This window comes from Mauremys reevesii, linkage group 9 (assembly GCF_016161935.1).
Source record: "Mauremys reevesii isolate NIE-2019 linkage group 9, ASM1616193v1, whole genome shotgun sequence".
Taxonomy (NCBI): domain Eukaryota; kingdom Metazoa; phylum Chordata; order Testudines; family Geoemydidae; genus Mauremys; species Mauremys reevesii.
Genome location: NC_052631.1, coordinates 60,381,062 through 60,407,680, shown reverse-complemented (window position 1 = coordinate 60,407,680; position 26,619 = coordinate 60,381,062). Strand labels below are relative to the sequence as shown.

The following is a 26,619-nucleotide window of genomic DNA, read 5'->3' as shown; positions in this document are numbered from 1 at the left end:
GGAGTACTTTGTTCAGTTCTGGGCCCCACACCACAAGAAGGATGGGGAAAAATTGGAAAGAGTCCAGCAGATGGCAACAAAAATGATTAGGGGACTGGAGCACATGATTTATGAGGAGAGGATTATGGGATTATTTAGTCTGCAGAAGAAAAGAATGAGGGGGGGATTTGATAGCTGCTTTCAACTACCTGAAAGGGGGTTCCAAAGAGGATGGATCTAGACTGTTCTCAGTGGTAGCAGATGGCAGAACAAGGAGTAATGGTCTTAAGTTGCAGAGGGGGAGGTTTAGGTTGGATATTAGGAAAAACTTTTTCACTAGTAGGGTGGTGAAGCACTGGAATGGGTTACCTAGGCAGGTGGTGGAATCTCCTTCCTTAGAGGTTTTTAAGGTCAGGCTTGACAAAGCCTGGCTGGGATGATTTAGTTGGGTTTGGTCCTGCTTTGAGCAGGGGGTTGGACTAGATGACCTCCTAAGGTCTCTTTCAACCCTGATATTCTATGATTCTATGATCTCTGGTCTTGTGGGCCTGACACGTTCATTTCTCTCCCTTCATCCACCACTGACCTTCCAGATTCTAACTTTGTAATGGTGTCTGTTTCATTTCTGTAAGGCCCCGGAGGAGACCGTGGGGACAGAGAAAACCTGCGGAATAGCAAACCAACCCCTGCTGTCCAGGCTGCCACTGCCCAGGGTAGGCACTCCAGTCTACATTATTTTAACGTCCCCAGTGATGCTATTACCCTGAATTTCACCAGTGCTGCCGCCTAGGAATGATGCTCTTCTCTCCTGGCCTGAAATTCCCAGTGCTGCATTGTCTGTCACACACAGCACCTGTGACACCACTTGTGTTAAGCCGCGGCACTCCTGAGCCTTGTTCAGAAGGAGAGGCTGGGGCACTAGACATGGGGAACGTGATCTATTGCTGCGGAGTGCCCCAAGGTCCCTTGAACAGCAGAATGTTTCCATGATGGAGTGCCAGGAAGGGTCCAGGCTGGGGTACAAATCTGTGAATTTACACAGCACGCAAGGAAATGTCACACATGCTGGAGCCAGCAAAACTTTCTGAGGGCCCCTTGAGACATAGACAACCTCTACAGATGGCAGGGCTGGGCCTGCCATTACACGTGACTGTCAAGATGAGGAGGAATGAGACATTAATCCTCCAGGGGCCACACTAAGGAAAACTCAGGTCCTGTTACAGAACCCATGAAAGGGGAACCCAAACAGCAGCAGGTCCCAGTCACCCTGAGTAAACACTCTGGCCTCAGGTAACACTCCTGCAGTGGCCACATGTCTAGGGCTGGCCCACCAGCAACTTCTTACCCCTCAGAGCTGAGGCAGAGCCACAGACTTCATTAAGACACATGAGCTTTAGCCCATGAGTCCTGAGGAGCCTGCAGGGCTATGGACCAGCAAGCTGGAGTCCAGCCTTGTGTGTCTTCTGTGAAACGGCCAGCGGAGATCTTATGGGAGGACCTCCGTGACTAGGGCTGATGTCAGGCAGAACACACCGAGCTGGGGTTCATGTCCTGGCGGGAGTTCACAGCACCAGCTATTTCTACACTGCACCATGGAACCTGAGCAGATTTGACCCAAGAGCCTGTGGGAGGGTTACTGCAGAGTCTCACTTCACAGTTGGCATCAGTCTGCAGTTACAGCTCCCTGAGCAGTGAGAAAGCAGGTAGGGAAAGCACCAGCCACCCCTCTGTTCGTGACACAGCCCTATAAAGGGACTGTCCTTTCATTACACTGTCTCACAGTCAGTTTCAGGGCAGGGACCAAGGGGGGAGAGAACAGAGCACTTCCTGGCAGATCTGCTTACCAGGTTGAAGATCCCACCATCACTTCCCAGTAATGGCACCCACTGTCAATGAATATGTTGCCTGCTGCTCCGTAGCACCCAGTGCCGCTGAACCTCTCAGGCGTGTGGCTCTTTTTCAAGGAGCTCTCATCTTTTTCCATCTGCAGCCCATCATTGGAGAGCTTCAGCTTCTTGTGAGCCATCTTGGGATCCAACTTAAAGGGCTGACCTGAAAGGAGACAGAAATACCAATGGTTAGTGTGTCTTCTTCCCTGTCACGCAGGCTGAACCCTGAATCGCCTCTCTTCTGCCTGTTACACGAAGCCATGGGATGTGAGACAGGGTATCAGCCAGTGTACCTGGTCCTTCCAACCACATACCAGAGCATTCATAGAAAGTACTGTGTACTCTTGGCACGCTCCAGGCTGCCCCCCGCTGGCAGGACAAGGCTCAACCACATGCCTCACTAATATACTGTCAAAAGCTGATTCCAGAGCAAAAGGTCCCTCTAATACTAACACGGCCCATGCATCACTTGAATCCCATGTAAGTCATCACAACAGGACACAGGCAGGAGCTAGGTGGTGTGCTGGCCTCGTGAATTTATTTCATCTTCATCGACCTAATGCAGCGAAGGGAGGAATAGCTCAGAGGTGAAATCAGAAGAGGTTTATGAAGTTCTGCTAGAGAGAAATAAGTCTAATTATAGTTGGAACAAAAGCAATAATTAAAAAGAGAATGAAAGCTTGGCCACTTAAGAATGGAGTCAAGCATTGCTCCAAACTGCTGGTCTATAGCATGGAGGCCGTTTTTACATTTTCCTTGAAGTCTGTAAATGGCTTCTCCTTAGTGAGGACAGGGCACAGGACTGGGACTGAAGAGAGCTCGGTAACAGCTCTGCTACAGACTCACTGGGTGACCTTGGGCAGTCACTTAACCGCCCCATGCCTCAGCTTCCCCAACTGTAAAAGGCAGATAAGGAGGCTGCCCCTCCTACGTGAGTACTTTGAGATGTATCCATGAAGGGTTTTGGATAGCTGATGAGTTCTATGGTATTGTATAATCATCCCAGCTGGGATGTTTGGGCGGGGAACTCTCAGTCCTCGGCTAATTGTGTTACATTGTTCAGACTTACCGCAGTAAACACACGCCCTTTAACAGAAATGGGGAGCTGGTTGCAGATAATGGAAGTGGAGCCAAGGATGCCCTAAAGCAGTGGAAACCAAATCCAAGCATGGTAAGTGGGTTGAATTTGTTAAAGGGTCTATTCTCTATTACAGTGGGTTTTCAACCTTTTTTCATTTGTGGAACCCAATTTTTTTTCAAATGGAAGTGTGGCTGAAAACCACTGCTCTATTAGCATTAATGAAAATTATACAAACATACTGAAAAGCAAATATACCATTGAGTACTGGTACAATAATGTCACTGAAACACAGATGTATCTAGCCAATCTCCACACACCCACTTCCAGCTGTTGCCATTTACTCCCTGCAGTATATTATACATTGCAGGAAACATGCCCTTAGTTTCTCAGTACTTTTTCTATTGCCAGCTGAAAGTCTCAGCTCAGTGTCTTCTGCTCGCAGGCTGTGCCTTACACACCATTCTAGTTACAGAAACAAACCAAAGGCATACAATGAAATCTGGATTTGCACAGGCTGTGCTCTTAAGCTTGATACTTCCCCAATCTGGTGGCATCAAAGAGCAAGCGCTGTGGCACATGCACTGATGGAGAGAGTACTTCATTCTCAATCAACGGAACAGATTTTGAGGGGTTCTCTGCAGGTCTTTTAATGCTGGCTTGAAACACGACTGAAATTCCTTTGTCATGTTACCAGCCATCAGAATGACAAACTATTTCTTAATTGACACGCACTCACTCTCCTGCTCGCTTTGATAAAACCCTTCTAAAGATTCATTACAGCCAAGGAATATTTGGCCTTGCTCACGCTGAGAAACATGGAGCAATCCACAATTGTCTTTTCTGGGAAACAGCACAACAATAAGTGCTAAGGATTTTCTGAAAGCGTCTGTTCTTTGCTCTGCTGGGAAAGGTACGGTGCCCTGGCTATAAATTAACAGGATCAGATTCTGAACCGGGAAAAAAGGAATAACTCATCTGACTCTGCACAGCCTCATGGCAGGGCAAACTCACAAGCTGACAGCTCCTGAGACTGGCTTTCATTTGTGCAGGAGACAGGTTTCTTGCAAAGCGAGTGCCCTTGAATCTGGAGGGCTGGGGAATTCCTGTGCTATCAACCTATGCAGCAGCATCCTGAGCCACAACAGCTTGCACCAATCACCCAGACTGCACCTCAGAAAAAACAGCGTGAATTTACTGCCCAGGAAAGCAAGCCCCTAAGAGCATCACCTTGAGTCAGGTATTGTGTGGGCAGACGCTGCACATTTCCCCAGCAGGAGGCCAAGCGCAGTGTGTGTAGGCTCTGTGCAGCCAGCTCTGCCAGTGCACTGTAAGCTGGACATTCAGCATCCCCTGCTGTTCTAGTCCGGCTCTCCACCTCCAGGGTGTAGGCAACTCGGCCAAAGAATCCCAGTCCTGACCTGCACTCCCCGACACTTTATTCCAGCCAGTAGGCCTCACAAACACAGCTGGCTGAGCTCATAAGAACATAAGAAAGGCCGTACCGGGTCAGACCAAAGGTCCATCTAGCCCAGTATCTGTCTACCGACAGTGGCCAATGCCAGGTGCCCCTGAGGGAGTGAACCTAACAGGCAATGATCAAGTGATCTCTCTCCTGCCATCCATCTCCATCCTCTGACGAACAGAGGCTAGGGACACCATTCTTACCCATCCTGGCTAATAGCCATTTATGGACTTAGCCACCATGAATTTATCCAGTCCCCTTTTAAACATTGTTATAGTCCTAGCCTTCACAACCTCCTCAGGTAAGGAGTTCCACAAGTTGACTGTGCACTGCGTGAAGAAGAACTTCCTTTTATTTGTTTTAAACCTGCTGCCTATTAATTTCATTTGGTGACCCCTAGTTCTTGTATTATGGGAATAAGTAAATAACTTTTCCTTATCCACTTTCTCAACATCACTCATGATTTTATATACCTCTATCATGTCCCCCCTTAGTCTTCTCTTTTCCAAACTGAAGAGTCCTAGCCTCTTTAATCTTTCCTCATATGGGACCCTCTCTAAACCCCTAATCATTTTAGCTGCTCTTTTCTGAACCTTTTCTAGTGCTAGAATATCTTTTTTGAGGTGAGGAGACCACATCTGTACACAGTATTCGAGATGTGGGCGTACCATGGATTTATACAAGGGCAATAATATATTCTCAGTCTTATTCTCTATCCCCTTTTTAATTATTCCTAACATCCTGTTTGCTTTTTTGACCGCCTCTGCACACTGCGTGGACATCTTCAGAGAACTATCCACGATAACTCCAAGATCTTTTTCCTGACTCGTTGTAGCTAAATTAGCCCCCATCATGTTGTATGTATAGTTGGGGTTATTTTTTCCAATGTGCATTACTTTACATTTATCCACATTAAATTTCATTTGCCATTTTGTTGCCCAATCACTTAGTTTTGTGAGATCTTTTTGAAGTTCTTCACAATCTGCTTTGGTCTTAACTATCTTGAGTAGTTTAGTGTCATCTGCAAACTTTGCCACCTCACTGTTTACCCCTTTCTCCAGATCATTTATGAATAAATTGAATAGGATTGGTCCTAGGACTGACCCTTGGGGAACACCACTAGTTACCCCTCTCCATTCTGAGAATTTACCATTAATTCCTACCCTTTGTTCCCTGTCCTTTAACCAGTTCTCAATCCATGAAAGGACCTTCCCTTTTATCCCATGACAGCTTAATTTACGTAAGAGCCTTTGGTGAGGGACCTTGTCAAAGGCTTTCTGGAAATCTAAGTACACTATGTCTACCAGATCCCCCTTGTCCACATGTTTGTTGACCTCTTCAAAGAACTCTAATAGATTAGTAAGACACGATTTCCCTTTACAGAAACCATGTTGACTATTGCTCAAGAGTTTATGTTTTTCTATGTGTCAGCTCCTCAGTCCTGACCTGCAGCCCCCCTGCTGTTCTAGCCCAATGGGCCTCACACACGCAGCTCTGTCACAGCACTCCAACCCCCTGCTACTCCAGTCCTGGATTTACATACAGCATTTCCACAGCACCTCAGCCCTGCCAGTTAAGTCCTGAGGTCCTCCAGAGCAGAGGGCCCCTGGTCCTTCACAGAGCTGCAGGAATCAGAATTAACTGATCAGTGGATCATTAAGCACTGAGATTAAAGGGAAAACGCACAGCAAAAATATGGCTAGCTGGGGAGAAGCACGGGAGGGGGCAGAATGCATCCTGAGATGCATCCTGAGAGCCAAACTGAGATTCTAACAGCTTGGCCCAGCCCCATGGTTATTATAGCAATAGCATCTGGACAGTGATTGGCACTAGATAGGGAGCGTGATTACAGCATGCGACTGGCATTCAGGAGACCTGGACCCTGTTCTCAGCTCTACCATGGACGTGTGGAGTGAGCCTGGGTTATTCACTTCCCTCTCCGTGCCTCAGTGTCCCCATCCATAGAATGGATAGTAACACTTGTGTAGCTCACAGGGGTGCTGAAAGGGCAAGTCCGTTGTCTGCAGGGTGCTCAGATGCTGGCTGGGCGCTGCTGTAAAAATGCCAGAGTTGTTAAAACAAGAGTTTTAATGATACTCTCTAACGGGCTGAAAGAGGCAGAGGAGCCAGAGACTGAAACACAGGCTCGCTAACGAATCTCTTCACTGTTTAGAAAGCAGGCCATTTTCTTTTGCTTCAAACTTGAGCACAGATGACAAGGAAAGGATGGGAAGGATGGCAGCTGGAGATGGGCACTACTGATAGCACTGGAGGGCTTCAACAGCAGGCAGACAGCAGGAGAGAGATGGTTATTGTGCTCGCGATGAACTGTGCGGTGAGAAATATAAGCAGCCTATAATGAGCCATCCTTTCCCTGAACGTAACCCGGCGCCATAAATCTTCTCTGCACAAACAGCAGTGGTGAGTTGGCACTGCAGCTGGGCTAGCCAATCTGGACTGGCTCATGCAGAAGGCTGGCTGCATACACCAAAGGGATAGCCTCCCTTTCGATCTCCATTGATCTGCACCCACCAGGCTATCCGGGAGAGGCAAGTGGTGTTCCCAGTACCTGCTGTGACCCAGCCAGGGCTGCCCATAGGGGGGCAAGTGGGGCAATTTGCCCCAGGCCCCACAGGGGCCCCCACGAGAGTTTTTTGAGGCCCCTGGAGCGGGGTCCTTCACTCGCTCCGGGGGCCCCGGAAAACTCTCGCAGGGCCTGGGCTTCTTCCGCTCCAGGTCTTCAGCGGCAATTTGGCGGCGGGTCCGGGAATGCAAGGACCCCCTGCCACTGAAGTGCCCCGAAGACCTGCGGTGGGGGGTCCTTCCACCCCGGGACCCGCCGCCAAAGTGCCGGGTCTTCGGCGGCAATTCGGCGGCGGGGGATCCTTCCACTCTGGGACCCGCCACCGAAGTGCCCCGAACACCCACAGAGGGGGTCCTTACACCCTGGGACCCACCGCCGAAGTGCCAGGTCTTCAGCAGCAGTTTGGCGGCAAGACCCCAGGCCTCCTGAATCCTCTGGGTGGCCCTGGACCCAGCACAAGCAGAATCCCTAAGGGTATATCTAGACTGCAGTTAGATACCGGGCCAGCTGACTTGGGCTTGCAGGGCTCAAACTAAGGGATTGTTTCATTGTGGTATAGATATTCTGGATCAAGCTGGAGCCTGGGCTCTAGGACCCTGTGAGGTGGGAGGGTTTCAGAGCTTGGGCCGCAGCAGGATCCTGAACATCTCCACTGCAGTGAAACAGCCCCTTAGCCTGAGCCGTGCGAGCCCAAGTCAGCAGGCATGGGCCAGACTTAGGAGTCTAACTGCAATACAGACATCCCTCAAAGGTGTATCTACACTGAAGTTGGGTGTGTGCTTCTCAGCATGGAAGACAGATATGCTAGCTCTGCCTGAGCTAGTGCTCTGAAAATAGCACTGTAGCTGGGGGTAGCAGTGGCCTGGGCAAGGGACTGTGTATGTACCTGGGGATCCATGCAAGTTTGTACTAAGATGGCCACCCTGAGCTGCTGCCCGTTCTATCCTCGGCTACACTACTATTTTAGCACGCTTGCTCAAACAGAGCTAGCCCGTGTCCGTCTGCCCGTGCTGGGAAGCACACTCCCAGCTGCACTGCAGACACACCCAAAACCCCTCCCCCACATCCCAACTCCTGACAATAGTCAGTTCTAGAGCTGACCGAATGTTCCATCCAATATTTCAACATGTGTTTGCATCCTGAACGGGGATGAAAGCTGAAATATCGAAACCTCATGTGCAGCACAAAGTTCTGAAAATGTTTGAATCACAAATGTCAAAATGTTTCAGAGGAGATTGACATTAATGTCTCTGTCCACCTGAGCAGCCATGGTGACTGCTGGCAGGTGTAGTTCTTCGAGTGCTTGCTCATATCAATTCCAATTAGGTGTGCGCGCGCCACGTGCACGTTCGTCGGAAGATTTTTACCCTAGCGACAGTCGGTGGGTCGGCTGGGTCGCCCCCTGGAGTGACGCCGCTATAGCACCAAATATATACCCCTGCCGACCCAACGGCCCCTCAGTTCCTTCTTACCGCCTGTGTCGGTCGTTGGAACAGTGGAGCGCGGCTAGGCTGACCTCCACTTCCCTAGCTACTCGTAGTTCTCTCGTTAATTCTTGTGTATATAGTTCAGATTTATATAGTTGTAGTTAACTTTATTCGTTTGTAGTATAGTTAGTGTATATAGTTCAGAGGGGTTCGGGGATTATCCCCTTCCCCGCACCCGGTGCTGGGGCCTATGCCCGGTTCACCGGGTTTCAAACCGTGCTCGGCCTGTCACAAGCCGATGCCGACAAGAGATCCCCACGACTCCTGTCTTAAGTGCCTCAGGGAATCTCACCTAACAGATAAGTGCCGCATTTGTAAGGCCTTTAAGCCAAGAACAAAAAAGGAGCGGGACTTTCGTCTCAAGCAGTTCCTGATGGAGGCAGCTCTTACTCCTCCGCCCTCGGCACCGAGCGCTGGACAGTCTTCAAGAAGCGCTCCCTCGGCACCGGATCGCGCCGGTACCACCAAGGCCTCTCGGCACCGGCCGTCGCCGGCACCGACATCCGCTTGGCACCAATCCTTCTCCCCGAGGGCGAAGAGGCACAAGACTCCTGCTGCGTCCGAGCCACCTGCTCCGCAGCCCGAGCGCTATACTAAGTTGGACTGCCCGGCACCGATACCTGCTGTGGCACCGACAATATTGGCACCATCGATTCTGACCACACAAGAGCCGTCGAGTCCGGTGCCTGAAAGCTCCCCAGTGCGAGCCGTGGTTGAGCTCACTATTCCCTCCAAGACGGAGACAATTTCCACGGCGCAGGAGTTGATTGCAATGACAGAGTCTGCGCTGCCTCAACCCCTGGCACCGCCGGCGCGGGTTATACAGTCGATCGGCAAGCCTGCCTTGATCAGACCACCCTCCGTCGGCACCGCAGAGCGGCACCGTTCACGATTGCGGTCCTGCAGACGTTCTCGGTCCTGTCACCGATCCAGGTCCCGACGCCGCTCGCAGTCCCGGCACCGTTCTCCATTTCGGTACCGGTTGTACTCGCGGCACCGGTCAGCATCCCATTCACCGGCCCGGTACACTCGGCACCGATCCAGCTCCCGGCACCGCTCCAGGCGCCGTGACTCCCGTAGCCACTCCCGACGTCGAGCCTCAAGATCTCAATCGACCTCCCGGCACCACTCCGGTCGCAGGTCCCGTTCTCGCTCCCGGTACCGGTATGCCTCCCAGTACCGATCCCCGGTGCCGCGTCGAGCAACGTCAGCTAGAGAGGGAGACTCTGCCCAGGGCTTTTCAGCTGCTCCATGGCCATCCAGACTTGCATCAGTGTTGTCCCACATGGGCAGTTCATACGCGCAGGACCGTGATTCGGATGTGCCCACCAGAGTCTTCCAGGAGCCCCAGGCCCAGGACCCTGGCCCCCATCAGTGGGCATTCTGGACACCTTGGGCGTACCACCAGGCCCAAGGCGTACCTGTGATCCCATCTCGCTCTGTTCCGTCAGAGCACTGGGTGCCAGAGGTGACAGTTAGCCGTTCCCCTCCGACCGGTACGGAGGAAGCCCTGGTTCAGCCACCGGACTCCCAGATCCCACCGGAACAGGAGGTCGTCCAGGAGCACGAGCCCACACAGGGCCCGCTTGTCCCTGGCCTTTCTTCTTCCTCCTCCCCAGATGAGGCAGTGGCAGGAACATCCTCCTCGGGCCCTCCTCCAATCGACGTGAGGGCCCATCAGGACCTCCTGAGACGGGTGGCACTCAATATGAACCTCCAAGTGGAGGAAGTCTGAGATAGAGGATCCGGTCATAGACATTCTGTCAGCTGATGCCCCCACTAGAGTGGCCCTACCATTCATTTGGACGATCCAGGCCAATGCGGATACCATCTGGCAGTCTCCAGCCACTATCTTGCCCGCGGGCAGGGGAGTCGAACGCAAGTACATGGTACCCTCCAGGGGGTACAAGTACCTATATGTACATCCTCCCCCCTGCTCCCTTGTCGTCCAGTCCGTCAATGAGAGGGGACGCCATGGCCAGCAGGCACCAGCCCCTAAATCGAAGGAGGCTAGGCGAATGGACTTACTGGGCCGTAAGGTGTACTCGGCAGGGGCCCTGGAACTCCGCGTAGCAAATCAGCAAGCCCTGCTTAGCCGCTACAATTACAACACCTGGGCGGCGGTGGGCAAATTTACGGAGTTGGTTCCTCAGGACTCCCGTCAACAGTTTGCTGCCCTCCTGGAAGAAGGGAAGAAAGTGGCGAGAACTTCCCTCCAGGCCTCATTGGATGCAGCTGACTCCGCTGCCAGGACTCTGGCCTCGGGTGTTGCCATGAGGCGCATTTCATGTCTCCAGGTGTCGGGCCTTCCCCCGGAGCTGCAGCATACTATACAGGACTTGCCCTTCGATGGCAAAGGCCTGTTCTCCGAAAAAACTGACCCTAGGCTGCAAAGCCTAAAGGACAGCAGGGTCACTATGCGCTCTCTCGGCATGCACACGCTGGTGACTCAGCGCTGACCTTTCTGTCCCCAGCCTCACCGCCCTTACCCTGCGCCTAGACAAAGACAGGACTTTGCCAGCAGGCGTGGCCGAGGAGGTCTTAGGCATCAGTCAGGACCCCAAGGGGGCCAAAATCAGGGTCCCTCTAAACCACGAATGGGGCCAAAGCCTAACTTTTGAAGGCATGCCCGAAGACGGCGTACCAGTTATTACCCAGGATCCGTTCCCTCCCTTTTACAACCGCCTATCCGTTTTCCTCCCTGCGTGGTCCCATCTAACCTCAGATCGTTGGGTACTACGCACGGTGGAACTTGGGTACTGCCTCCAGTTTATTTCGTCCCCCACCTCCCACCCTCCATTCTCGTCCCTCTTTAGGGACCCCTCTCACGAGCAATTCCTCTTGCAAGAGGTGCGGACGCTCCTCACCATCAGAGCTATAGAGGAGGTACCAAAGGACGAAAGGGGCAAGGGGTTCTACTCCCGCTATTTCCTAATCCCCAAGGCGAAGGGAGGTCTCAGACCTATCCTAGACCTGCGGGAACTCAACAAGTTCATGATAAAGCTGAAGTTCCGCATGGTATCCATGGGGACCGTCATCCCATCCTTGGATCCCAGAGACTGGTATGCCGCCCTCGATATGAAGGGCGCGTATTTTCACGTCGCCATTTATCCTCCACACAGAAGGTTTGCGGCCAACTGTCATCATTTCCAGTTTACGGTCCTTTCGTTTGGCCTCTCTACAGCCCCAAGAGTATTCAAAGTGCATGGCTGTAGTCGCCGCCTCCCTCCGCCACAGTCGGATACACGTTTTTTCCATATCTAGATGATTGGTTCATTCGAGGGACCTCCGAGGCCCAAGTTACCCGTCACGTGGGCATCATCGAGGACCTATTCCTGCGTCTAGGCCTGATGATCAATATGGAGAAATCCACTCTGGTTCCCACACAGAGAATAGAATTCATTGGGGCCATCCTGGACTCCAATCTCGCCACAGCCTGCTTACCTCAGCCTCGGTTTCAGGCGATGGTAACAATTTTATACAAGGTCTACGGAACTTCCTGACAACTTCGGCTCGCACTTGCCTTGGTCTCCTGGGTCACATGACTGCCTGCACGTTCGTGACCAAACATGCCAGGCTACGCCTCCGTCCCCTCCAATCGTGGCTCACCTCGGCGTACCACCCGGGCAGAGACAGCATAGACATGATCGTCTCGATCCCCCCAATCAGCTTCGCACCCAAGGCCTTTGGTCAGCTCAAGAGCTGGCCGTGCACATTAATGTCCGAGAGCCGAGAGCAGTCCGCCTTGCGTGCCAGGCGTTTCAGCAGCACCTACAAGGCCGTGTTTTACATAAACACAACGGCCATGTTTTACATAAACAAGCAGGGAAGAGCACGGTCCTCCCCTCTTTGTCTGGAAGCTATCCACCTCTGGGACTTTTGCATAGCCCAATCGATAGACCTGGTAGTGTCCTTTCTCCCAGGGGTTCGGAACACCCTGGTGGATTGCCTCCGCAGATCCTTCCTGTCTCACGAGTGGTCGATTCATCCGGACGTTATCCATTCTGTTTTCCGGAAGTGGAGCTTTCCCCACATAGACCTCTTCGCTTCTCGCGAGAACAGGAAATGCCAGACATTCTGCTCATTCCAAGGCCTCTCCCCGGGCTCGATCTCAGACGCATTTCTGATGCCGTGGACGAGCCAACTGCTGTATGCCTTTCCACCATTCCTGCTGGTTCACAGGGTCCTGCTAAAACTCTGCAGGGACAGAGCGCACCTGATCATGATCGCTCCAGTGTGGCCCAGGCAGCACTGGTACACCATGTTGCTCGACCTGTCGATAGCCAACCCGATTCCCCTGCCTCTTCACCCAGACCTTATAACGCAGGATCATGGCAGACTTCACCACCCAGACCTGCAATCCCTGCACCTCAAAGCACGGCTGCTGCGTGGTTAAACCGATCTGAGTTACGTTGCTCTGCCTCGGTACAACAGGTACTCCTGGGTAGTAGGAAACCTTCCACTCGGTTAACATATCTGGCCAAGTGGAAGCGTTTCTCCTGCTGGTGCGAAACGCACAATCTTACTCCCACCGAGGTCCCGATCCATTCCATCTTGGACTACCACTGGTCTCTCAAACAGCAGGGCCTGGCGGTATCATCATTGAGGGTGCACTTGGCAGCCATCTCTACCTTCCACCCAGGGGACAGTGGCCGCTCCGTATTCTTGCACCCTATGGTTTCTAGGTTCCTCAAGGGCTTGGAGCGCTTATACCCCCAAGTTGGCCACCCCGCCCCAACCTGGGACCTCAACCTGGTTCTAACCAGACTTATGACTGCCCCATTCGAGCCGTTGGCAACCTGCTTGCTGCTATACCTGTCCTGGAAGACAGCTTTCCTCGTAGCCATTACATCGGCCAGACGAGTCTCCGAGCTTCAGGCTCTCACGGTGGACCCACCGTATACTATGTTTCACAAGGACAAGGTGCAGTTGCGGCCACATCCGGCCTTCCTCCCTAAGGTGGTTTCGGCCTTTCATATCAACCAGGATATCTTCCTTCCGGTTTCTTTCCGAAGCCACACTCATCGCGAAGGGAGCAACAATTGCACTCCCTAGACGTCCGTAGGGTGCTCGCATTTCATATCGAGCGGACAAAGCCCTTTCGTAAAACGCCCCAACTCTTCGTCGCAGTGGCAGACCAAACGAAGGGCCTACCTGTCTCCTCCCAGAGGATTTCATCTTGGGTGACGTCGTGCATCCGCACCTGCTGTGACTTGGGCCATGTTCCATCGAGCCACCTCACTGCACATTCCACAAGGGCTCAGGCTTCTTCTGCTGCCTTCCTGGCTCACGTTCCCATCCAGGAGATATGTCGCGCAACTACCTGGTCCTCGGTCCACACCTTTGCCTCACATTATGCACTGGTCCAACAGTCCAGAGATGATGCAGCCTTTGGCTCAGCAGTTTTGCATTCTGCAACATCTCACTCCGACTCCACCGCCTAGGTAAGGCTTGGGAATTACCTAATTGGAATCGATATGAGCAAGCACTCGAAGAAGAAAAGACGGTTACTCACCTTTGTAACGGTTGTTCTTTGAGATGTGTTGCTCATATCCATTCCCGCCCTCCTTCCCCTCTGTCGGAGTAGCTGGCAAGAAGGAACTGAGGGGCCGTTGGGTCGGCAGGGGTATATATTTGGTGCTATTGCGGCACCACTCCAGGGGGGACCCAGCCGACCCACCGAGTGTTGCTAGGGTAAAAATCTTCCGACGAACGTGCACGCGGCGCGCGCACACCTAATTGGAATGGATATGAGCAACACATCTCGAAGAACAACAGTTACAAAGGTGAGTAACCGTCTTTTCCACATCCCACATTCTCCCCTAAGGGTCATGACCTCTGGCTGAACTACATCCCCTACATCTCCCAGGATGCACTGCAGCCATGGGAGTGAACACTATGGGTGCTGTCGCCAGCCCAAAAGGGAAGACTCTGAACTGGAAATATTTTTGGCCCACCATAAACCACAGAAACCTCCTGGGGGAGGGAGGAATGTCTATATGAAAATATGCATCCTTCATGTCAAGAGCTGCAAACCACATCCCCTCTGTTAATATAACCATCCGGAATTCCAATTTTTGAATGAAGATGTTGAGTTGCTGAAGGTCTAGAATGGGTCTCCACTCTCCTTCTTTTTGGCAGACTAGGAAATATGGGGAATAGAACCCTCTCCCTTGATACTGAGATGAGACACGCTCTGTTGACCCTTGTTGCTGGAGGGTTCGCCTCTTGTTGAAGAATCACCTCATAAGAGTGGTTCCTGAATGGGGCTTGTGAGTGGGGGAGGAAGAGGAACTCCATGGAGTACCCTTGATGGATAATTTCTGAGATCTAATTGTCTGTCGTGATCAATTCTCAGTTGTGGCAAACTGCATAAGATGGCCCCTGAAAATAATGGGGGAAGAGATGGTTGGCATCAGTGGTGCTAGGAGGGTCTTGACTGAGACATCAAAAGTAGCCCTTTGCAGGTGACTGGGCATGGGTAGAGGACATGGTGACAGAGGGGGCTGAGGCCTCTGAACCCTCTGAGGTCTCCGCAGAGGCTCGGTGGACGCTGGCAGTAGAACGCATGAGGAAGAGGTGGCCTTGGTCTACAGGTTTGTCTCTGGTGTTTCCTCCATGGGGCTGGAATGTAGAACCCCAGGGAGTGTAAGGTCGATCTCGAGTTCTGTAACAAGTGTAGGGACTCGTCTGTTTTCTTGTTTAAGAGATTTGACTCATCAAGAGAAGGCCCTGAGTGGAGTTCTGGACCTTCCTAGGGAAACCTGCCAATTGTACCTAGAATCCCTCCTCACGAATATGCCAGTGGCCAGCCCTCTGGATGCCATATCTGCTGCCTCTACTGCACTAACTTGCCTTCCTCTATGAAGGACTGGAACTGGGCTATGTCATCTGTGGGGAGCTTGTCCTTAAAGTCCGCCAGCTTGGAATAGTTGTTCATGTTGTATTTCGCTAACAGAGCCTGATAGTTAGCGACAGGAAATTGCAGGCCCACAGAGGAAAAGACCCTTCTCCCCAGGAGGTCCAGCCTCTTTGAGCCTGAGTCTGTCAGGGTGGTCTTTGATGGTGTGACCTAGTCATCTCTGCCTCTACCTCCAGAAAGTTGGGAGTGGAATGGCAGAAGTCAGAACAAAAATTCCTTGGGCTTAGGAAATGCAGACTCCACTTCTAAGCACGTGCTTGGAGAGGTGCTGATCGGCAGTTGGGGTTGATGTACAGGGGGGTCTCCTTGGCCTAAATCAGTGATGGGCCTCATAGCCTTCTCCATCAGGTGTTTCCTTAGGCAAAACTCATGAGCTTCATGAGTTCTTATGGAAACAAGCAACACATATTGCACTTCACTGAGATACGCATCTCACCCAAGCAGTAGAAGCTGCATTGGTGGTAATCGCTGATGGAAAAGGAGTGAGAGGGCAAGAGATGCAGTTCTTGAACCCCAGGATTCTGGGCATAGTCCCAGACCACTGGGAGGGAGTCCCCAACCGAGGAAAAACAAGATACACTAACTATACGATAAAACTCTAATTATAGTAATAGGCCAAGAAGCATAACAAACTATTTACAAATCTATTTACGGGTTCTATGAAAAGCTGGAGAAATCTGCGGACACAGGATTCCAACTCAGGCCATGTGGCGGAGAGAAGGCACTGGAGACGCATTGGCCCGCACTGCCTCTTATGCCCTCGGTAGGAGCATGAGGAGACCTACCGTGCATGTGAGGGCCAACGGGCGCTGCTTGTTAACATTTCTGGACTGGGGCCCATGGCGTGCATGTGTACTCCACCTGTGGAATACAGATCAGGACCAGACCTTGGAAAAGAACCCAAAATTATCTCTTTCACCTAAGAAGTCAAAATCACCAGTGCCTTTGAGATACATCCTGAGGGTCAGTCACAATCTTGCTGGCAAACTATGGATGAGAAAGACCATCTTAAACAGAGCCTTGAAACAAAACTTGCTAGATTAAGTTTTAGACTTTTAGATGTGCGTTTTCACTTTTATTAGCTGGTAACCATTTCTAGCTCCTCTGGAAAAGGTTGGACATTCTTCCTGACAAAATTTAAGTTTTTAAATTGAAAAGCCAAAGACCAAAAATAGCAGTGTAGTATCTCACTGCTGCCAGAGCCTTTCCCTGCTGCAGGGAATGACTCTGGCAGTGAGGAAAGACTCTGCCAGCTCCCCATTGTTGGAGCCTTCCACTGCAGCAAGGAAAGGCTCCTGAAGCAGAGCCTTTCCCCGCTGCCTCCCCTCTGACAGAGCCTGTCACTCACCAACAGGTGTAGCTACACACCATAGTGTGGATGCAGCTTGTTTTTCACTGCAGTATATAGCTACACATACCCTACACGCCACTGCCAGTAGTATGTAGTGTAGACGTAGCCTTAGCTAACTAAATAAAATTACCTCCGTTTTTGGAGTGTTCCTTGTACTAACCATAGAGAAGTTAATAATAATGGTGTAATTCTCAGCATCTTCACTCAGTGCTTCACTTTGCAGCCCTAGATTTCAAATCACTTTGCAAAGGCTGGTGTTGCTATCTCCATTTTCAGCTGAGGAAACTGAGGCTCAGGGAGGTGACATGACCTGGCCAATGTCACTCTGCAAGACAGTTGCCGAGCCAGGAATAGGGAACACTGAAGATACTGGGGTAACATCAGCCAGTCTGGAAAGCTGCATGTGTCCTCTGTAATGCAGGTCATCTGCTATAGCCTGTGAAATTTGGTGCCAGTGAGTGTTTATTTTTCACAGTGTCCAATTTGCAAGATAACTGAAATGAGAGTCCTGAAAATAAAGCTGCCAGTTGGAAAAGGCCTAGTCTCAACCCCCCAGTTATTGTAATATTTCCGTATCTGTCTTTTTCATGCAATAATGGAAAGAGACAAGCTCTTCGCAAGTTAGAGCTGAAATTCTTCACTCTGTCAGGAAAGAGACAGTCACTTTTGTTGTAGTAAAGATGACCTGATTGGGAGGTGGATACAAACAAATGGTGCCAAACCTTGGCCTCAGATTTATGAGTGTCTCCTAGCCCACGGGCTCCAAGTACAATCCACAAAACAAGGATTGACTCTGAATATCAGAGTTACTGAGTAGAGCGGCTGGTATCGCAAGCCTTGCTGTTGGTGCAAGGGCATTTCAAAGGGATGCTGTTTTGCAGCTTAGCTCCAAAATCTGACCTGCCTTAAAAAAATACCTCCCTGGCACTAGAAAATTAAACAAATGAACAGGCTCTCAGTCACCTGCCACCTCACATCCACTATCCTGTGACCCCTCCCAGCATTCACCGAACTTACAGTGGCACCTGCGGCACATTACACTCTCCATAAGCAGAGGGACAATGAACAATTGTTAATGACAACCAAGGCTTTGGAGAATTAAAAAGCAAGTGAACATCCAGGGATTTCACCCTGTTTCGGAAAACAAAGGTTCAGCTAATGGAGGTTTGGATAATGGTGTTTGTCCTACACCTCTCCATAGGCTGTGCTCAGATACCACTGAAGATCTCATACAAACAAGGAAGTAAATACCAAGAGCTATTTGATTCTTACATGTATCTGAAACAGCATTATCCCAATCTCCTAAGGGACACAGAGATGTCAGCAAAGAAAGAAAAGAGGAGATATAAGCCACTTCAAAGGCGCTGCTACAAAGCAAGAGAATAAAACCTTCAATGCCAAAGGGCTGCAAAAAAGGTAACGGGATGAGATTACTGAGAGCTGGAGAGGAACCGTTAGGTGCCATCCAGTCACTTGCCCCCAGGGGCACAGGGTAAAACTACTTCCTGCAGTATATTCTAGCATGGCCTTTTCATTCCACAAGGGAGAATGCAGGCAGAGCAGCACCTCCGCTCCCTGCTCAATGTCCCAAAGCCTTCCCCGCTCACCCCTGCTCTCAAGTTAGCAGACACCTCCTCATTCCTGATGACACGTCTTCAGTACAGTGCTGTCTGTCAGGGAGCTAGGAGTTATGACAGCTTCTGCTGTCACATTTGATTAACATCTATTCCAGTTCTGTCAGTCAGGTAGCTTTGATCTCACAAATTCAGCTTATTAGACTAGTCCCTTTAGTCACATGCTGCGCCTGCACCACCTATGCAGGAGGCCAACCAACTCCGAGGCCAGACACTACAAGGATAAGCCTTCTGGGCTGTTTATTATTTGAATTTTACTTTCTTTCCCTGGAGAGTTTCAGGAACTGCAGAAATGTACTGAACTCAGAGGAGGAAATCCTGGCTGGGTTTATGGGTGTGCTGGGTTACAGAGGAAATAGGGAGTTTGTTTTTTCCTAAAGAGTTGCTGATGCCTCAAGGAAAACCTTGAAAGTTAATTAGGAGGGTCAATGACACAGAAACACTGATGGAAATGGAAGGGCAAAGGACAGTTTGGATTCCATGCCAGGGCGGACGCAGGATTCTTGCGCATCACCATGGGTAGCTTCATGATCATTAATAGCAATGGTAGCTATGGAAGCTAAGACAATGATAGGAATAGCAAACTGATTGCCTGCTGGAGTCAAAAACAAGCTGATTGCCTGCTGGGGTCAAGAGAGGATAATTCCTTGTAAAACTAACAATATTATATCATTGGTTAAGATGCAGTGTGGGGAAGGATTTCTCCTTCCTCTGAAACTTCAGGTATTGTCATCTGCTAGCACACAGGACAGATGGACCTTTACTTGGGGGCGGAGGAGGGGGAGCAGGAGATAATCAGCTGAACATGAGCTCCAATGGCCAAAAGAGCTACAGTAAATCTCAGAGTTACGAACACCTCGGGAATGGAGGCTCTTCGCAACTCTAAACGAATTGTTATGGTTGTTCTTTCAAAAGTTTACAACCAAACATTGACTTAATACAGCTTTGAAAGAAGAAAAATGCTGCTTTCCCTTTAGTTTTTTAGTACTGTACAGTATTTTTTTTTTTGTCTCTGTTCCTGCCTGATGGCGTACTTCTGGTTCCAAATGAGGTCTGTGGTTAACTGGTCAGTTTGAAACTCTGGTGTTCAGTTACAGTGTTCAGTACATCCTGGGATGTACAAACAGAGGAACCTTGAATATTTGGAGTATTTGGCACTCGTGCGACTGTTGCTGGAATACTCTGTTCAGTTCTGGTGCCCACAATTCAAGAAGGATGTTGATAAATGGGAGAGGGTTCAGAGAAGAGCCACAAGAATGATTAAAAGATTAGAAAACCTGCTTTATAGTGACAGACTCAGAGGTCAATCTATTTTGCTTAACAAAGAGAAGGTTAAGGGGTGACTTGATTTTGTCTGTAAGTATCTATGTGAGGAGTGAATAACGGGCTCTACCGTCTAGCAAAGGTCTAACATGATTCAATGGCTGGGAGTTGAAGCTAGACAAATTCTGACTCACAATAAGGCGTAAATTTATAACACTGAGAGCAATTAACCATTGGAACAATTCACCAAGAGTTGTGGTGGATTCTCCATCACTGACAATTTTTAAATCAAGATGGGATGTTTTTCTAAAAGCTCTGCTCTAGGAATCATTGTGGGGCAGTTCTCTCGTCTGCGTTATACAGGGGGTCAGTCTAGATGATCACAATGGTTCCAGAGGGAGGGATAGCTCAGTGGTTTGAGCATTGGCCTGCTAAACCCAGGGTTGTGAGCTCAATCCTTGAGGGAGCCATTTAGGGAACTCGGGTAAAATCTGTCTGGGGATTGGTCCTGCTTTGAGCAGGGGGTTGGACTAGATGACCTCCTGAGGTCCCTTCCAACCGTGATATTCTATGATTCTGGCCACAGAATCAATGAAGCTAATCCTCAGGCTTCTCATTATGTATGTGGTATGGCTGGGAGCACTGATACCTGAGAGACATTTTACAAACATTTCAGCACAAGAGATGGAAAGCCTGTTGAGTTCCTTCTTGGGCTGACCTCTCTCCCACTCTGAGGCTGCACCTCTCTTCCTGAGAACACCAGAGACACTCCCAACTCATCCATGGGGCTCCAAGTCTCAGCTACACCCATCAAAGCAAAAGCATCAACCAAAGCTCTCTCTAGCTGCCTGGGCTGTCCCTACAGGATCTCTCAGTCTCTGCCCTACTTCCCTCAGCCTCAGAGAGTTACTCCAACCCCTCTTATACTTCTAGACTGACGCTGACTAGACACCCCTGACTTAACCTTAGTGTGACATTAGAAATACCCTTTACATCCCAACACTGAGCTTGAGCACCTGACATCTCAACAGAAGAGCCCTGTGTCCCAATATGTGGGCCATGAATCTGTCACGCTATCGCCAGGGCACACTTTGTTCACACCTGTAATGCTGCAGAGACACGGGTGCAAAAATAGCTGGATGGAAGCCACAGGGCATTGTCAGGGTAAAACCCTCAAGGCAGGATCATTTTAAGGCTTCTCTTTCAGCACCTAAAAGGGTCTTTGTTTGTATGTTGGGCTACTGGAGCCTGCTCTGTCCCTTTCCTGTCTCTCCTTTCATGTGGGCACATGGACATACCTTGTCAAATTAACTTGGTGTCTTGAAGAGCACAAAGGCTCCTGCTGTGCCGGAATCAGACTCTGGACAGGCACTTCACTGGGTATTGAGCGCGGTGCCCTCCTGCTGGCTGCACAGAAGAGCTAGAGAAAATTCTCTTCAAATCCCCTGCTCGTTTTCCTTGGGACTGTACTTCAAAAAACAGACTGTTTTTTCATTTGTTCTCTCAACCACAACTGGAAATATTCCCCTGCTCAGCTTGTCTGCAGCCTGGATGGTTTTTCCTTCCCTTTCAAGTCTATTTCTAACCTGTCTCTTTCAACGTACATCTCATTTGTAAAGCTTTGGGATTTGTCGCTAATAATTTCCAAGGTAACTGCTCTGAGATGTCCTCTCCTTTTGCAAGCCCAGGATAGTCAGGTGTCTGCCATTTCCACTCACTGGCCCCAACGCATTCTATGTCTCCACCTAAATCACAGCTCCTTGAAAATATGACATTTTGAAACTGCTTTTGTCTTTTAAAGAAATATTTCTTTGTCATTCTCTACAGATAATTTCTCACTCTGCTTCACCTCCCTGCAATTTAATTGCATGTGTTTCAGTTCCATTGTGGCTGGGCATTAATATTCAGACCAGGAGATGTATTTTTCCGTTTACCTGAGCAGTACTTTGTCAGTGAGACAAAGATAGTTAATGGGCCAGTCAGTGTACCAAGCTGTCCTTTCCTTCTCAGCACTCTGGCAGGGGAGTAATTTACAATTAAGCTCAGCAGGATCTGCTATCCCACTTGTCATGCCAGCAGAGGTAAGTCCAAATAGTACCCGCCTCCTGGTCTGTACAACCAACACTGGACAATGCAAACATGCCATAGTCACACACTCCTTAGGGCACTGGAGATCAGATTGCCAGAGATGTCTAGCAAATCCCCCCCATCAATAGGAACTGCATGCTGTCTCTTTACAAGGAACTGAAGCTGAAGAGATATTTATGTTAGAGATGAAGAAGTATCTATTTCTGAAAGGCCATAAAGTAGGAAGGGTTAACAACAGGCTACCGGTTGGCCCAGCTAGGCTGGTGGGCTTGGTAGAAGCTATGGAGGTGGACTGGGAGCCCCAGGCAATCTCCCTCTCCTATTTATGCCTCTTCTGTACATTTTAGATCTGGGAACCAAATCTGTGGGTATGCTGAGCATAAGAACATAAGAAAGGCCGTACCGGGTCAGACCAAAGGTCCATCTAGCCCAGTATCTGTCTACCGACAGTGGCCAATGCCAGGTGCCCCTGAGGGAGTGAACCTAACAGGCAATGATCAAGTGATCTCTCTCCTGCCATCCATCTCCATCCTCTGACGAACAGAGGCTAGGGACACCATTCTTACCCATCCTGGCTAATAGCCATTTATGGACTTAGCCACCATGAATTTATCCAGTCCCCTTTTAAACATTGTTATAGTCCTAGCCTTCACAACCTCCTCAGGTAAGGAGTTCCACAAGTTGACTGTGCGCTGCGTGAAGAAGAACTTCCTTTTATTTGTTTTAAACCTGCTGCCTATTAATTTCATTTGGTGACCCCTAGTTCTTGTATTATGGGAATAAGTAAATAACTTTTCCTTATCCACTTTCTCAACATCACTCATGATTTTATGTATCAGAGGGGTAGCCGTGTTAGTCTGGTTCTGTAGAAGCAGCAAAGAGTCCTGTGGCACCTTATAGACTAACAGACGTTTTGCAGCATGAGCTTTCATGGGTGAATACCCACTTCTTCGGATGATTTTATATACCTCTATCATGTCCCCCCTTAGTCTTCTCTTTTCCAAGCTGAAGAGTCCTAGCCTCTTTAATCTTTCCTCATATGGGACCCTCTCTAAACCCCTAATCATTTTAGTTGCTCTTTTCTGAACCTTTTCTAGTGCTAGAATATCTTTTTTGAGGTGAGGAGACCACATCTGTACACAGTATTCGAGATGTGGGCGTACCATGGATTTATATAAGGGCAATAATATATTCTCAGTCTTATTCTCTGTCCCCTTTTTAATGATTCCTAACATCCTGTTTGCTTTTTTGACCGCCTCTGCACACTGCGTGGACATCTTCAGAGAACTATCCACGATAACTCCAAGATCTTTTTCCTGACTCGTTGTAGCTAAATTAGCCCCCATCATGTTGTATGTATAGTTGGGGTTATTTTTTTCCAATGTGCATTACTTTACATTTATCCACATTAAATTTCATTTGCCATTTTGTTGCCCAATCACTTAGTTTTGTGAGATCTTTTTGAAGTTCTTCACAATCTGCTTTGGTCTTAACTATCTTGAGTAGTTTAGTATCATCTGCAAACTTTGCCACCTCACTGTTTACCCCTTTCTCCAGATCATTTATGAATAAATTGAATAGGATTGGTCCTAGGACTGACCCTTGGGGAACACCACTAGTTATCTCTCTCCATTCTGAGAATTTACCATTAATTCCTACCCTTTGTTCCCTGTCCTTTAACCAGTTCTCAATCCATGAAAGGACCTTTCCTTTTATCCCATGACAGCTTAATTTACGTAAGAGCCTTTGGTGAGGGACCTTGTCAAAGGCTTTCTGGAAATCTAAGTACACTATGTCCACCGGTTCCCCCTTGTCCACATGTTTGTTGACCCCTTCAAAGAACTCTAATAGATTAGTAAGACACGATTTCCCTTTACAGAAACCATGTTGACTATTGCTCAAGAGTTTATGTTTTTCTATGTGTCTGACAATTTTATTCTTTACTATTGTTTCAACTAATTTGCCCGGTACCGACGTTAGACTTACCGGTTTGTAATTGCCGGGATCACCTCTAGAGCCCTTTTTAAATATTGGCGTTACATTAGCTAACTTCCAGTCATTGGGTACTGAAGCCGATTTAAAGGACAGGTTACAAACCTTAGTTAATAGTTCCGCAACTTCACATTTGAGTTCTTTCAGAACTCTTGGGTGAATGCCATCTGGTCCCGGCGACTTGTTAATGTTGAGTTTATCAATTAATTCCAAAACCTCCTCTAGTGATACCTCTAGTGATCCTCTAGTAATCTGTGACAGTTCCTCAGATTTGTCACCTACAAAAGCCAGCTCAGGTTTGGGAATCTCCCTAACATCCTCAGCCGTGAAGACTGAAGCAAAGAATCCATTTAGTTTCTCCGCAATGACTTTATCATCTTTAAGCGCTCCTTTTGTATTTTCATCGTCAAGGGGCCCCACTGGTTGTTTAGCAGGCTTCCTGCTTCTGATGTACTTAAAAAACATTTTGTTATTACCTTTGGAGTTTTTGGCTAGCCGTTCTTCAAACTCCTCTTTGGCTTTTCTTATTACACTCTTGCACTTAAGTTGGCAGTGTTTGTGCTCCTTTCTATTTGCCTCACTAGGATTTGACTTCCACTTTTTAAAGGAAGTCTTTTTATCTCTCACTGCTTCTTTTACATGGTTGTTAAGCTCTTTTTTAGTTCTTTTACTGTGTTTCTTAATTTGGGGTATACATTGAAGTTGGGCCTCTATTATGGTGTCTTTAAAAAGGGCCCACGCAACTTGCAGGGATTTCACTTTAGTCACTGTACCTTTTAACTTTTGTCTAACTAACCCCCTCATTTTTGTATAGTTCCCCCTTTTGAAATTAAAGGCCACAGTGTTGGGCAGTTGAGATGTTCTTCCCACCACAGGGATGTTGAATGCTATTGTATTATGGTCACTATTTCCAAGCGGTCCTGCTATAGTTACCTCTTGGACCAGCTCCTGCGCTCCACTCAGGATTAAATCTAGAGTCACCTCTCCCCTTGTGGGTTCCCGTACCAGCTGCTCCATGAAGCAGTCATTTAAAGTATCGAGAAATTTTATCTCTGCATTTCGTCCTGAAGTGAAATGTTCCCAGTCAATATGGGGATAACTGAAATCCCCCACTATTATTGGGTTCTTAATTTTGATAGCCTCTCTAATTTCCCTTAGCATTTCATCATCACTATTACTGTCCTGGTCAGGTGGTCGATAATAGATCCCTACTCTTATATTTTTACTAGAGCATGAAATTTCTATCCATAGAGACTCTATGGAACCTGTGGATTCGCTTAAGATTTTTACTTCATTTGAATCTACACTTTCTTTAACATATAGTGCCACTCCTCCTGCTGCACGGCCTGTTCTGTCCTTCCGATATATTTTGTACCCCGGAATGATTGTGTCCCATTGATTGCTCTCAGTCCACCAGGTTTCTGTGATGCCTATTATATCTATATCCTCCTTTATCACAAGGCACTCTAGTTCACCCATCTTATTATTTAGACTTCTGGCATTTGTGTACAAGCACTTTAAAAACTTGTCCCTGTTTATTTGCCTGCCTTTTTCTGATGTGCCAGATTCTTTTTTATGTGACTGTTTATCATCTGATCCGGCCCTTACATTATACTTCTCATTCCTCTGCTCCTGACTATAACCTGGAGATTCTCTATCATCAGACTCTCCCCTAAGAGAAGTCTGTGTCCGATCCACACGCTCCTCTGCAGCAGTCGGCTTTCCCCCATCGCCTAGTTTAAAAACTGCTCTACAACCTTTTTAATGTTTAGTGCCAGCAGTCTGGTTCCACTTTGGTTTAGCCCATCTCTCCTGTATAGGCTCCTCCCATCCCAGAAGTTTTCCCAGTTCCTAATGAACGTGAACCCCTCCTCTCTACACCATCGTCGCAATTGCCACAGGTCCCAGTTCTACTGGTACATGCTAGCCCAGGCTTTTGTAGATGTGTGCCAGAGTTCTTCACAATGTGGCCTCATTTGTAAAGCACCTTATTATGCATACATGCCAAGGCTCTGCACTTTACAAAGCTCTCAGACTGTATCTTCATTTGGCTCCTTCCCTTCCGCCTGCAGAACCAGCACTGAAAAAGCACTTATTCACTCAATTGTTCTAGCCCTATTGTTTCCAACTGAGAATGAGTAAACGGTGACTCTCTTCATTAAGCCTCTGCCATTTTGCTGGGAAGAGGCATTGTGTTGGGTTTTATGGCTCTGTCACTCTCCTCCCCAGCTATCAGCATGGAAATGAAGCTTGAATTTCTTTGAAGGCATAGAGAGCCAGACTGAGCAGAAAGTGCAGGACTGCATGTGGGCACAGCACCATGGGAGCCTACCTCCCCTTGGGGGGTGCAGCGTATCCTCCCCCACCTTCAGGTGGCTCTGTAGATGGCCCTGCCCTCTACGTCTTGGGGAACAGCAAAGGAGGCAAGACGAAAGCCTCCAGGAGTCTTGATCCCATGGCACTTCTTCAGGAGGGGGACGCATACCCCCTGGGGTAGTTTGGAATTGGAACAGAAACTCTCCTGAGGCCACCTGGATTTATGTCCTAGAGAGAAGGGACGGTGAGACACTGAAACTCTGATCTGGGCTTGGCTTTCAATACAACATTGCCTAGGGAGGATCTGGACTCCTACGTCTAGGAAGGACTCAATCTCTGGCGCTGGAGCAGACACCCATTGTGGTCTGCATGGCTGAAGTGCAAACCAAGCAAATAATCCCAGGGTAACATGCCGCAAGCAGCACACACCTGACACCTTTCTTTGCAGTGCTTTTTCTTGCCTACTTCAGCTGGAGAGCAGAACCAACAGTGTTCCAGTCCTGGTCAGTCAGCTAAGAAGTCAATGATTCTGATTATGCAGAAGTAACCAGGATGCAAAGCCTGGCTGATG

At 49.0% G+C, this 26,619-nt stretch overlaps 1 protein-coding gene across 1 annotated transcript in view; it reads right to left on the bottom strand.

Moving 5' to 3' along the window:
- MID2 (midline 2) overlaps window positions 1–26,619 on the bottom strand; it is a 321,117-nt gene that overhangs the window by 21,322 nt on the left and 273,176 nt on the right. The window contains exon 8 of the mRNA XM_039488713.1: window positions 1,824–2,031. Within this exon, the coding sequence (XP_039344647.1) occupies window positions 1,824–2,031 (208 nt within the window). The remainder of the gene's footprint in view (window positions 1–1,823; window positions 2,032–26,619) is intronic.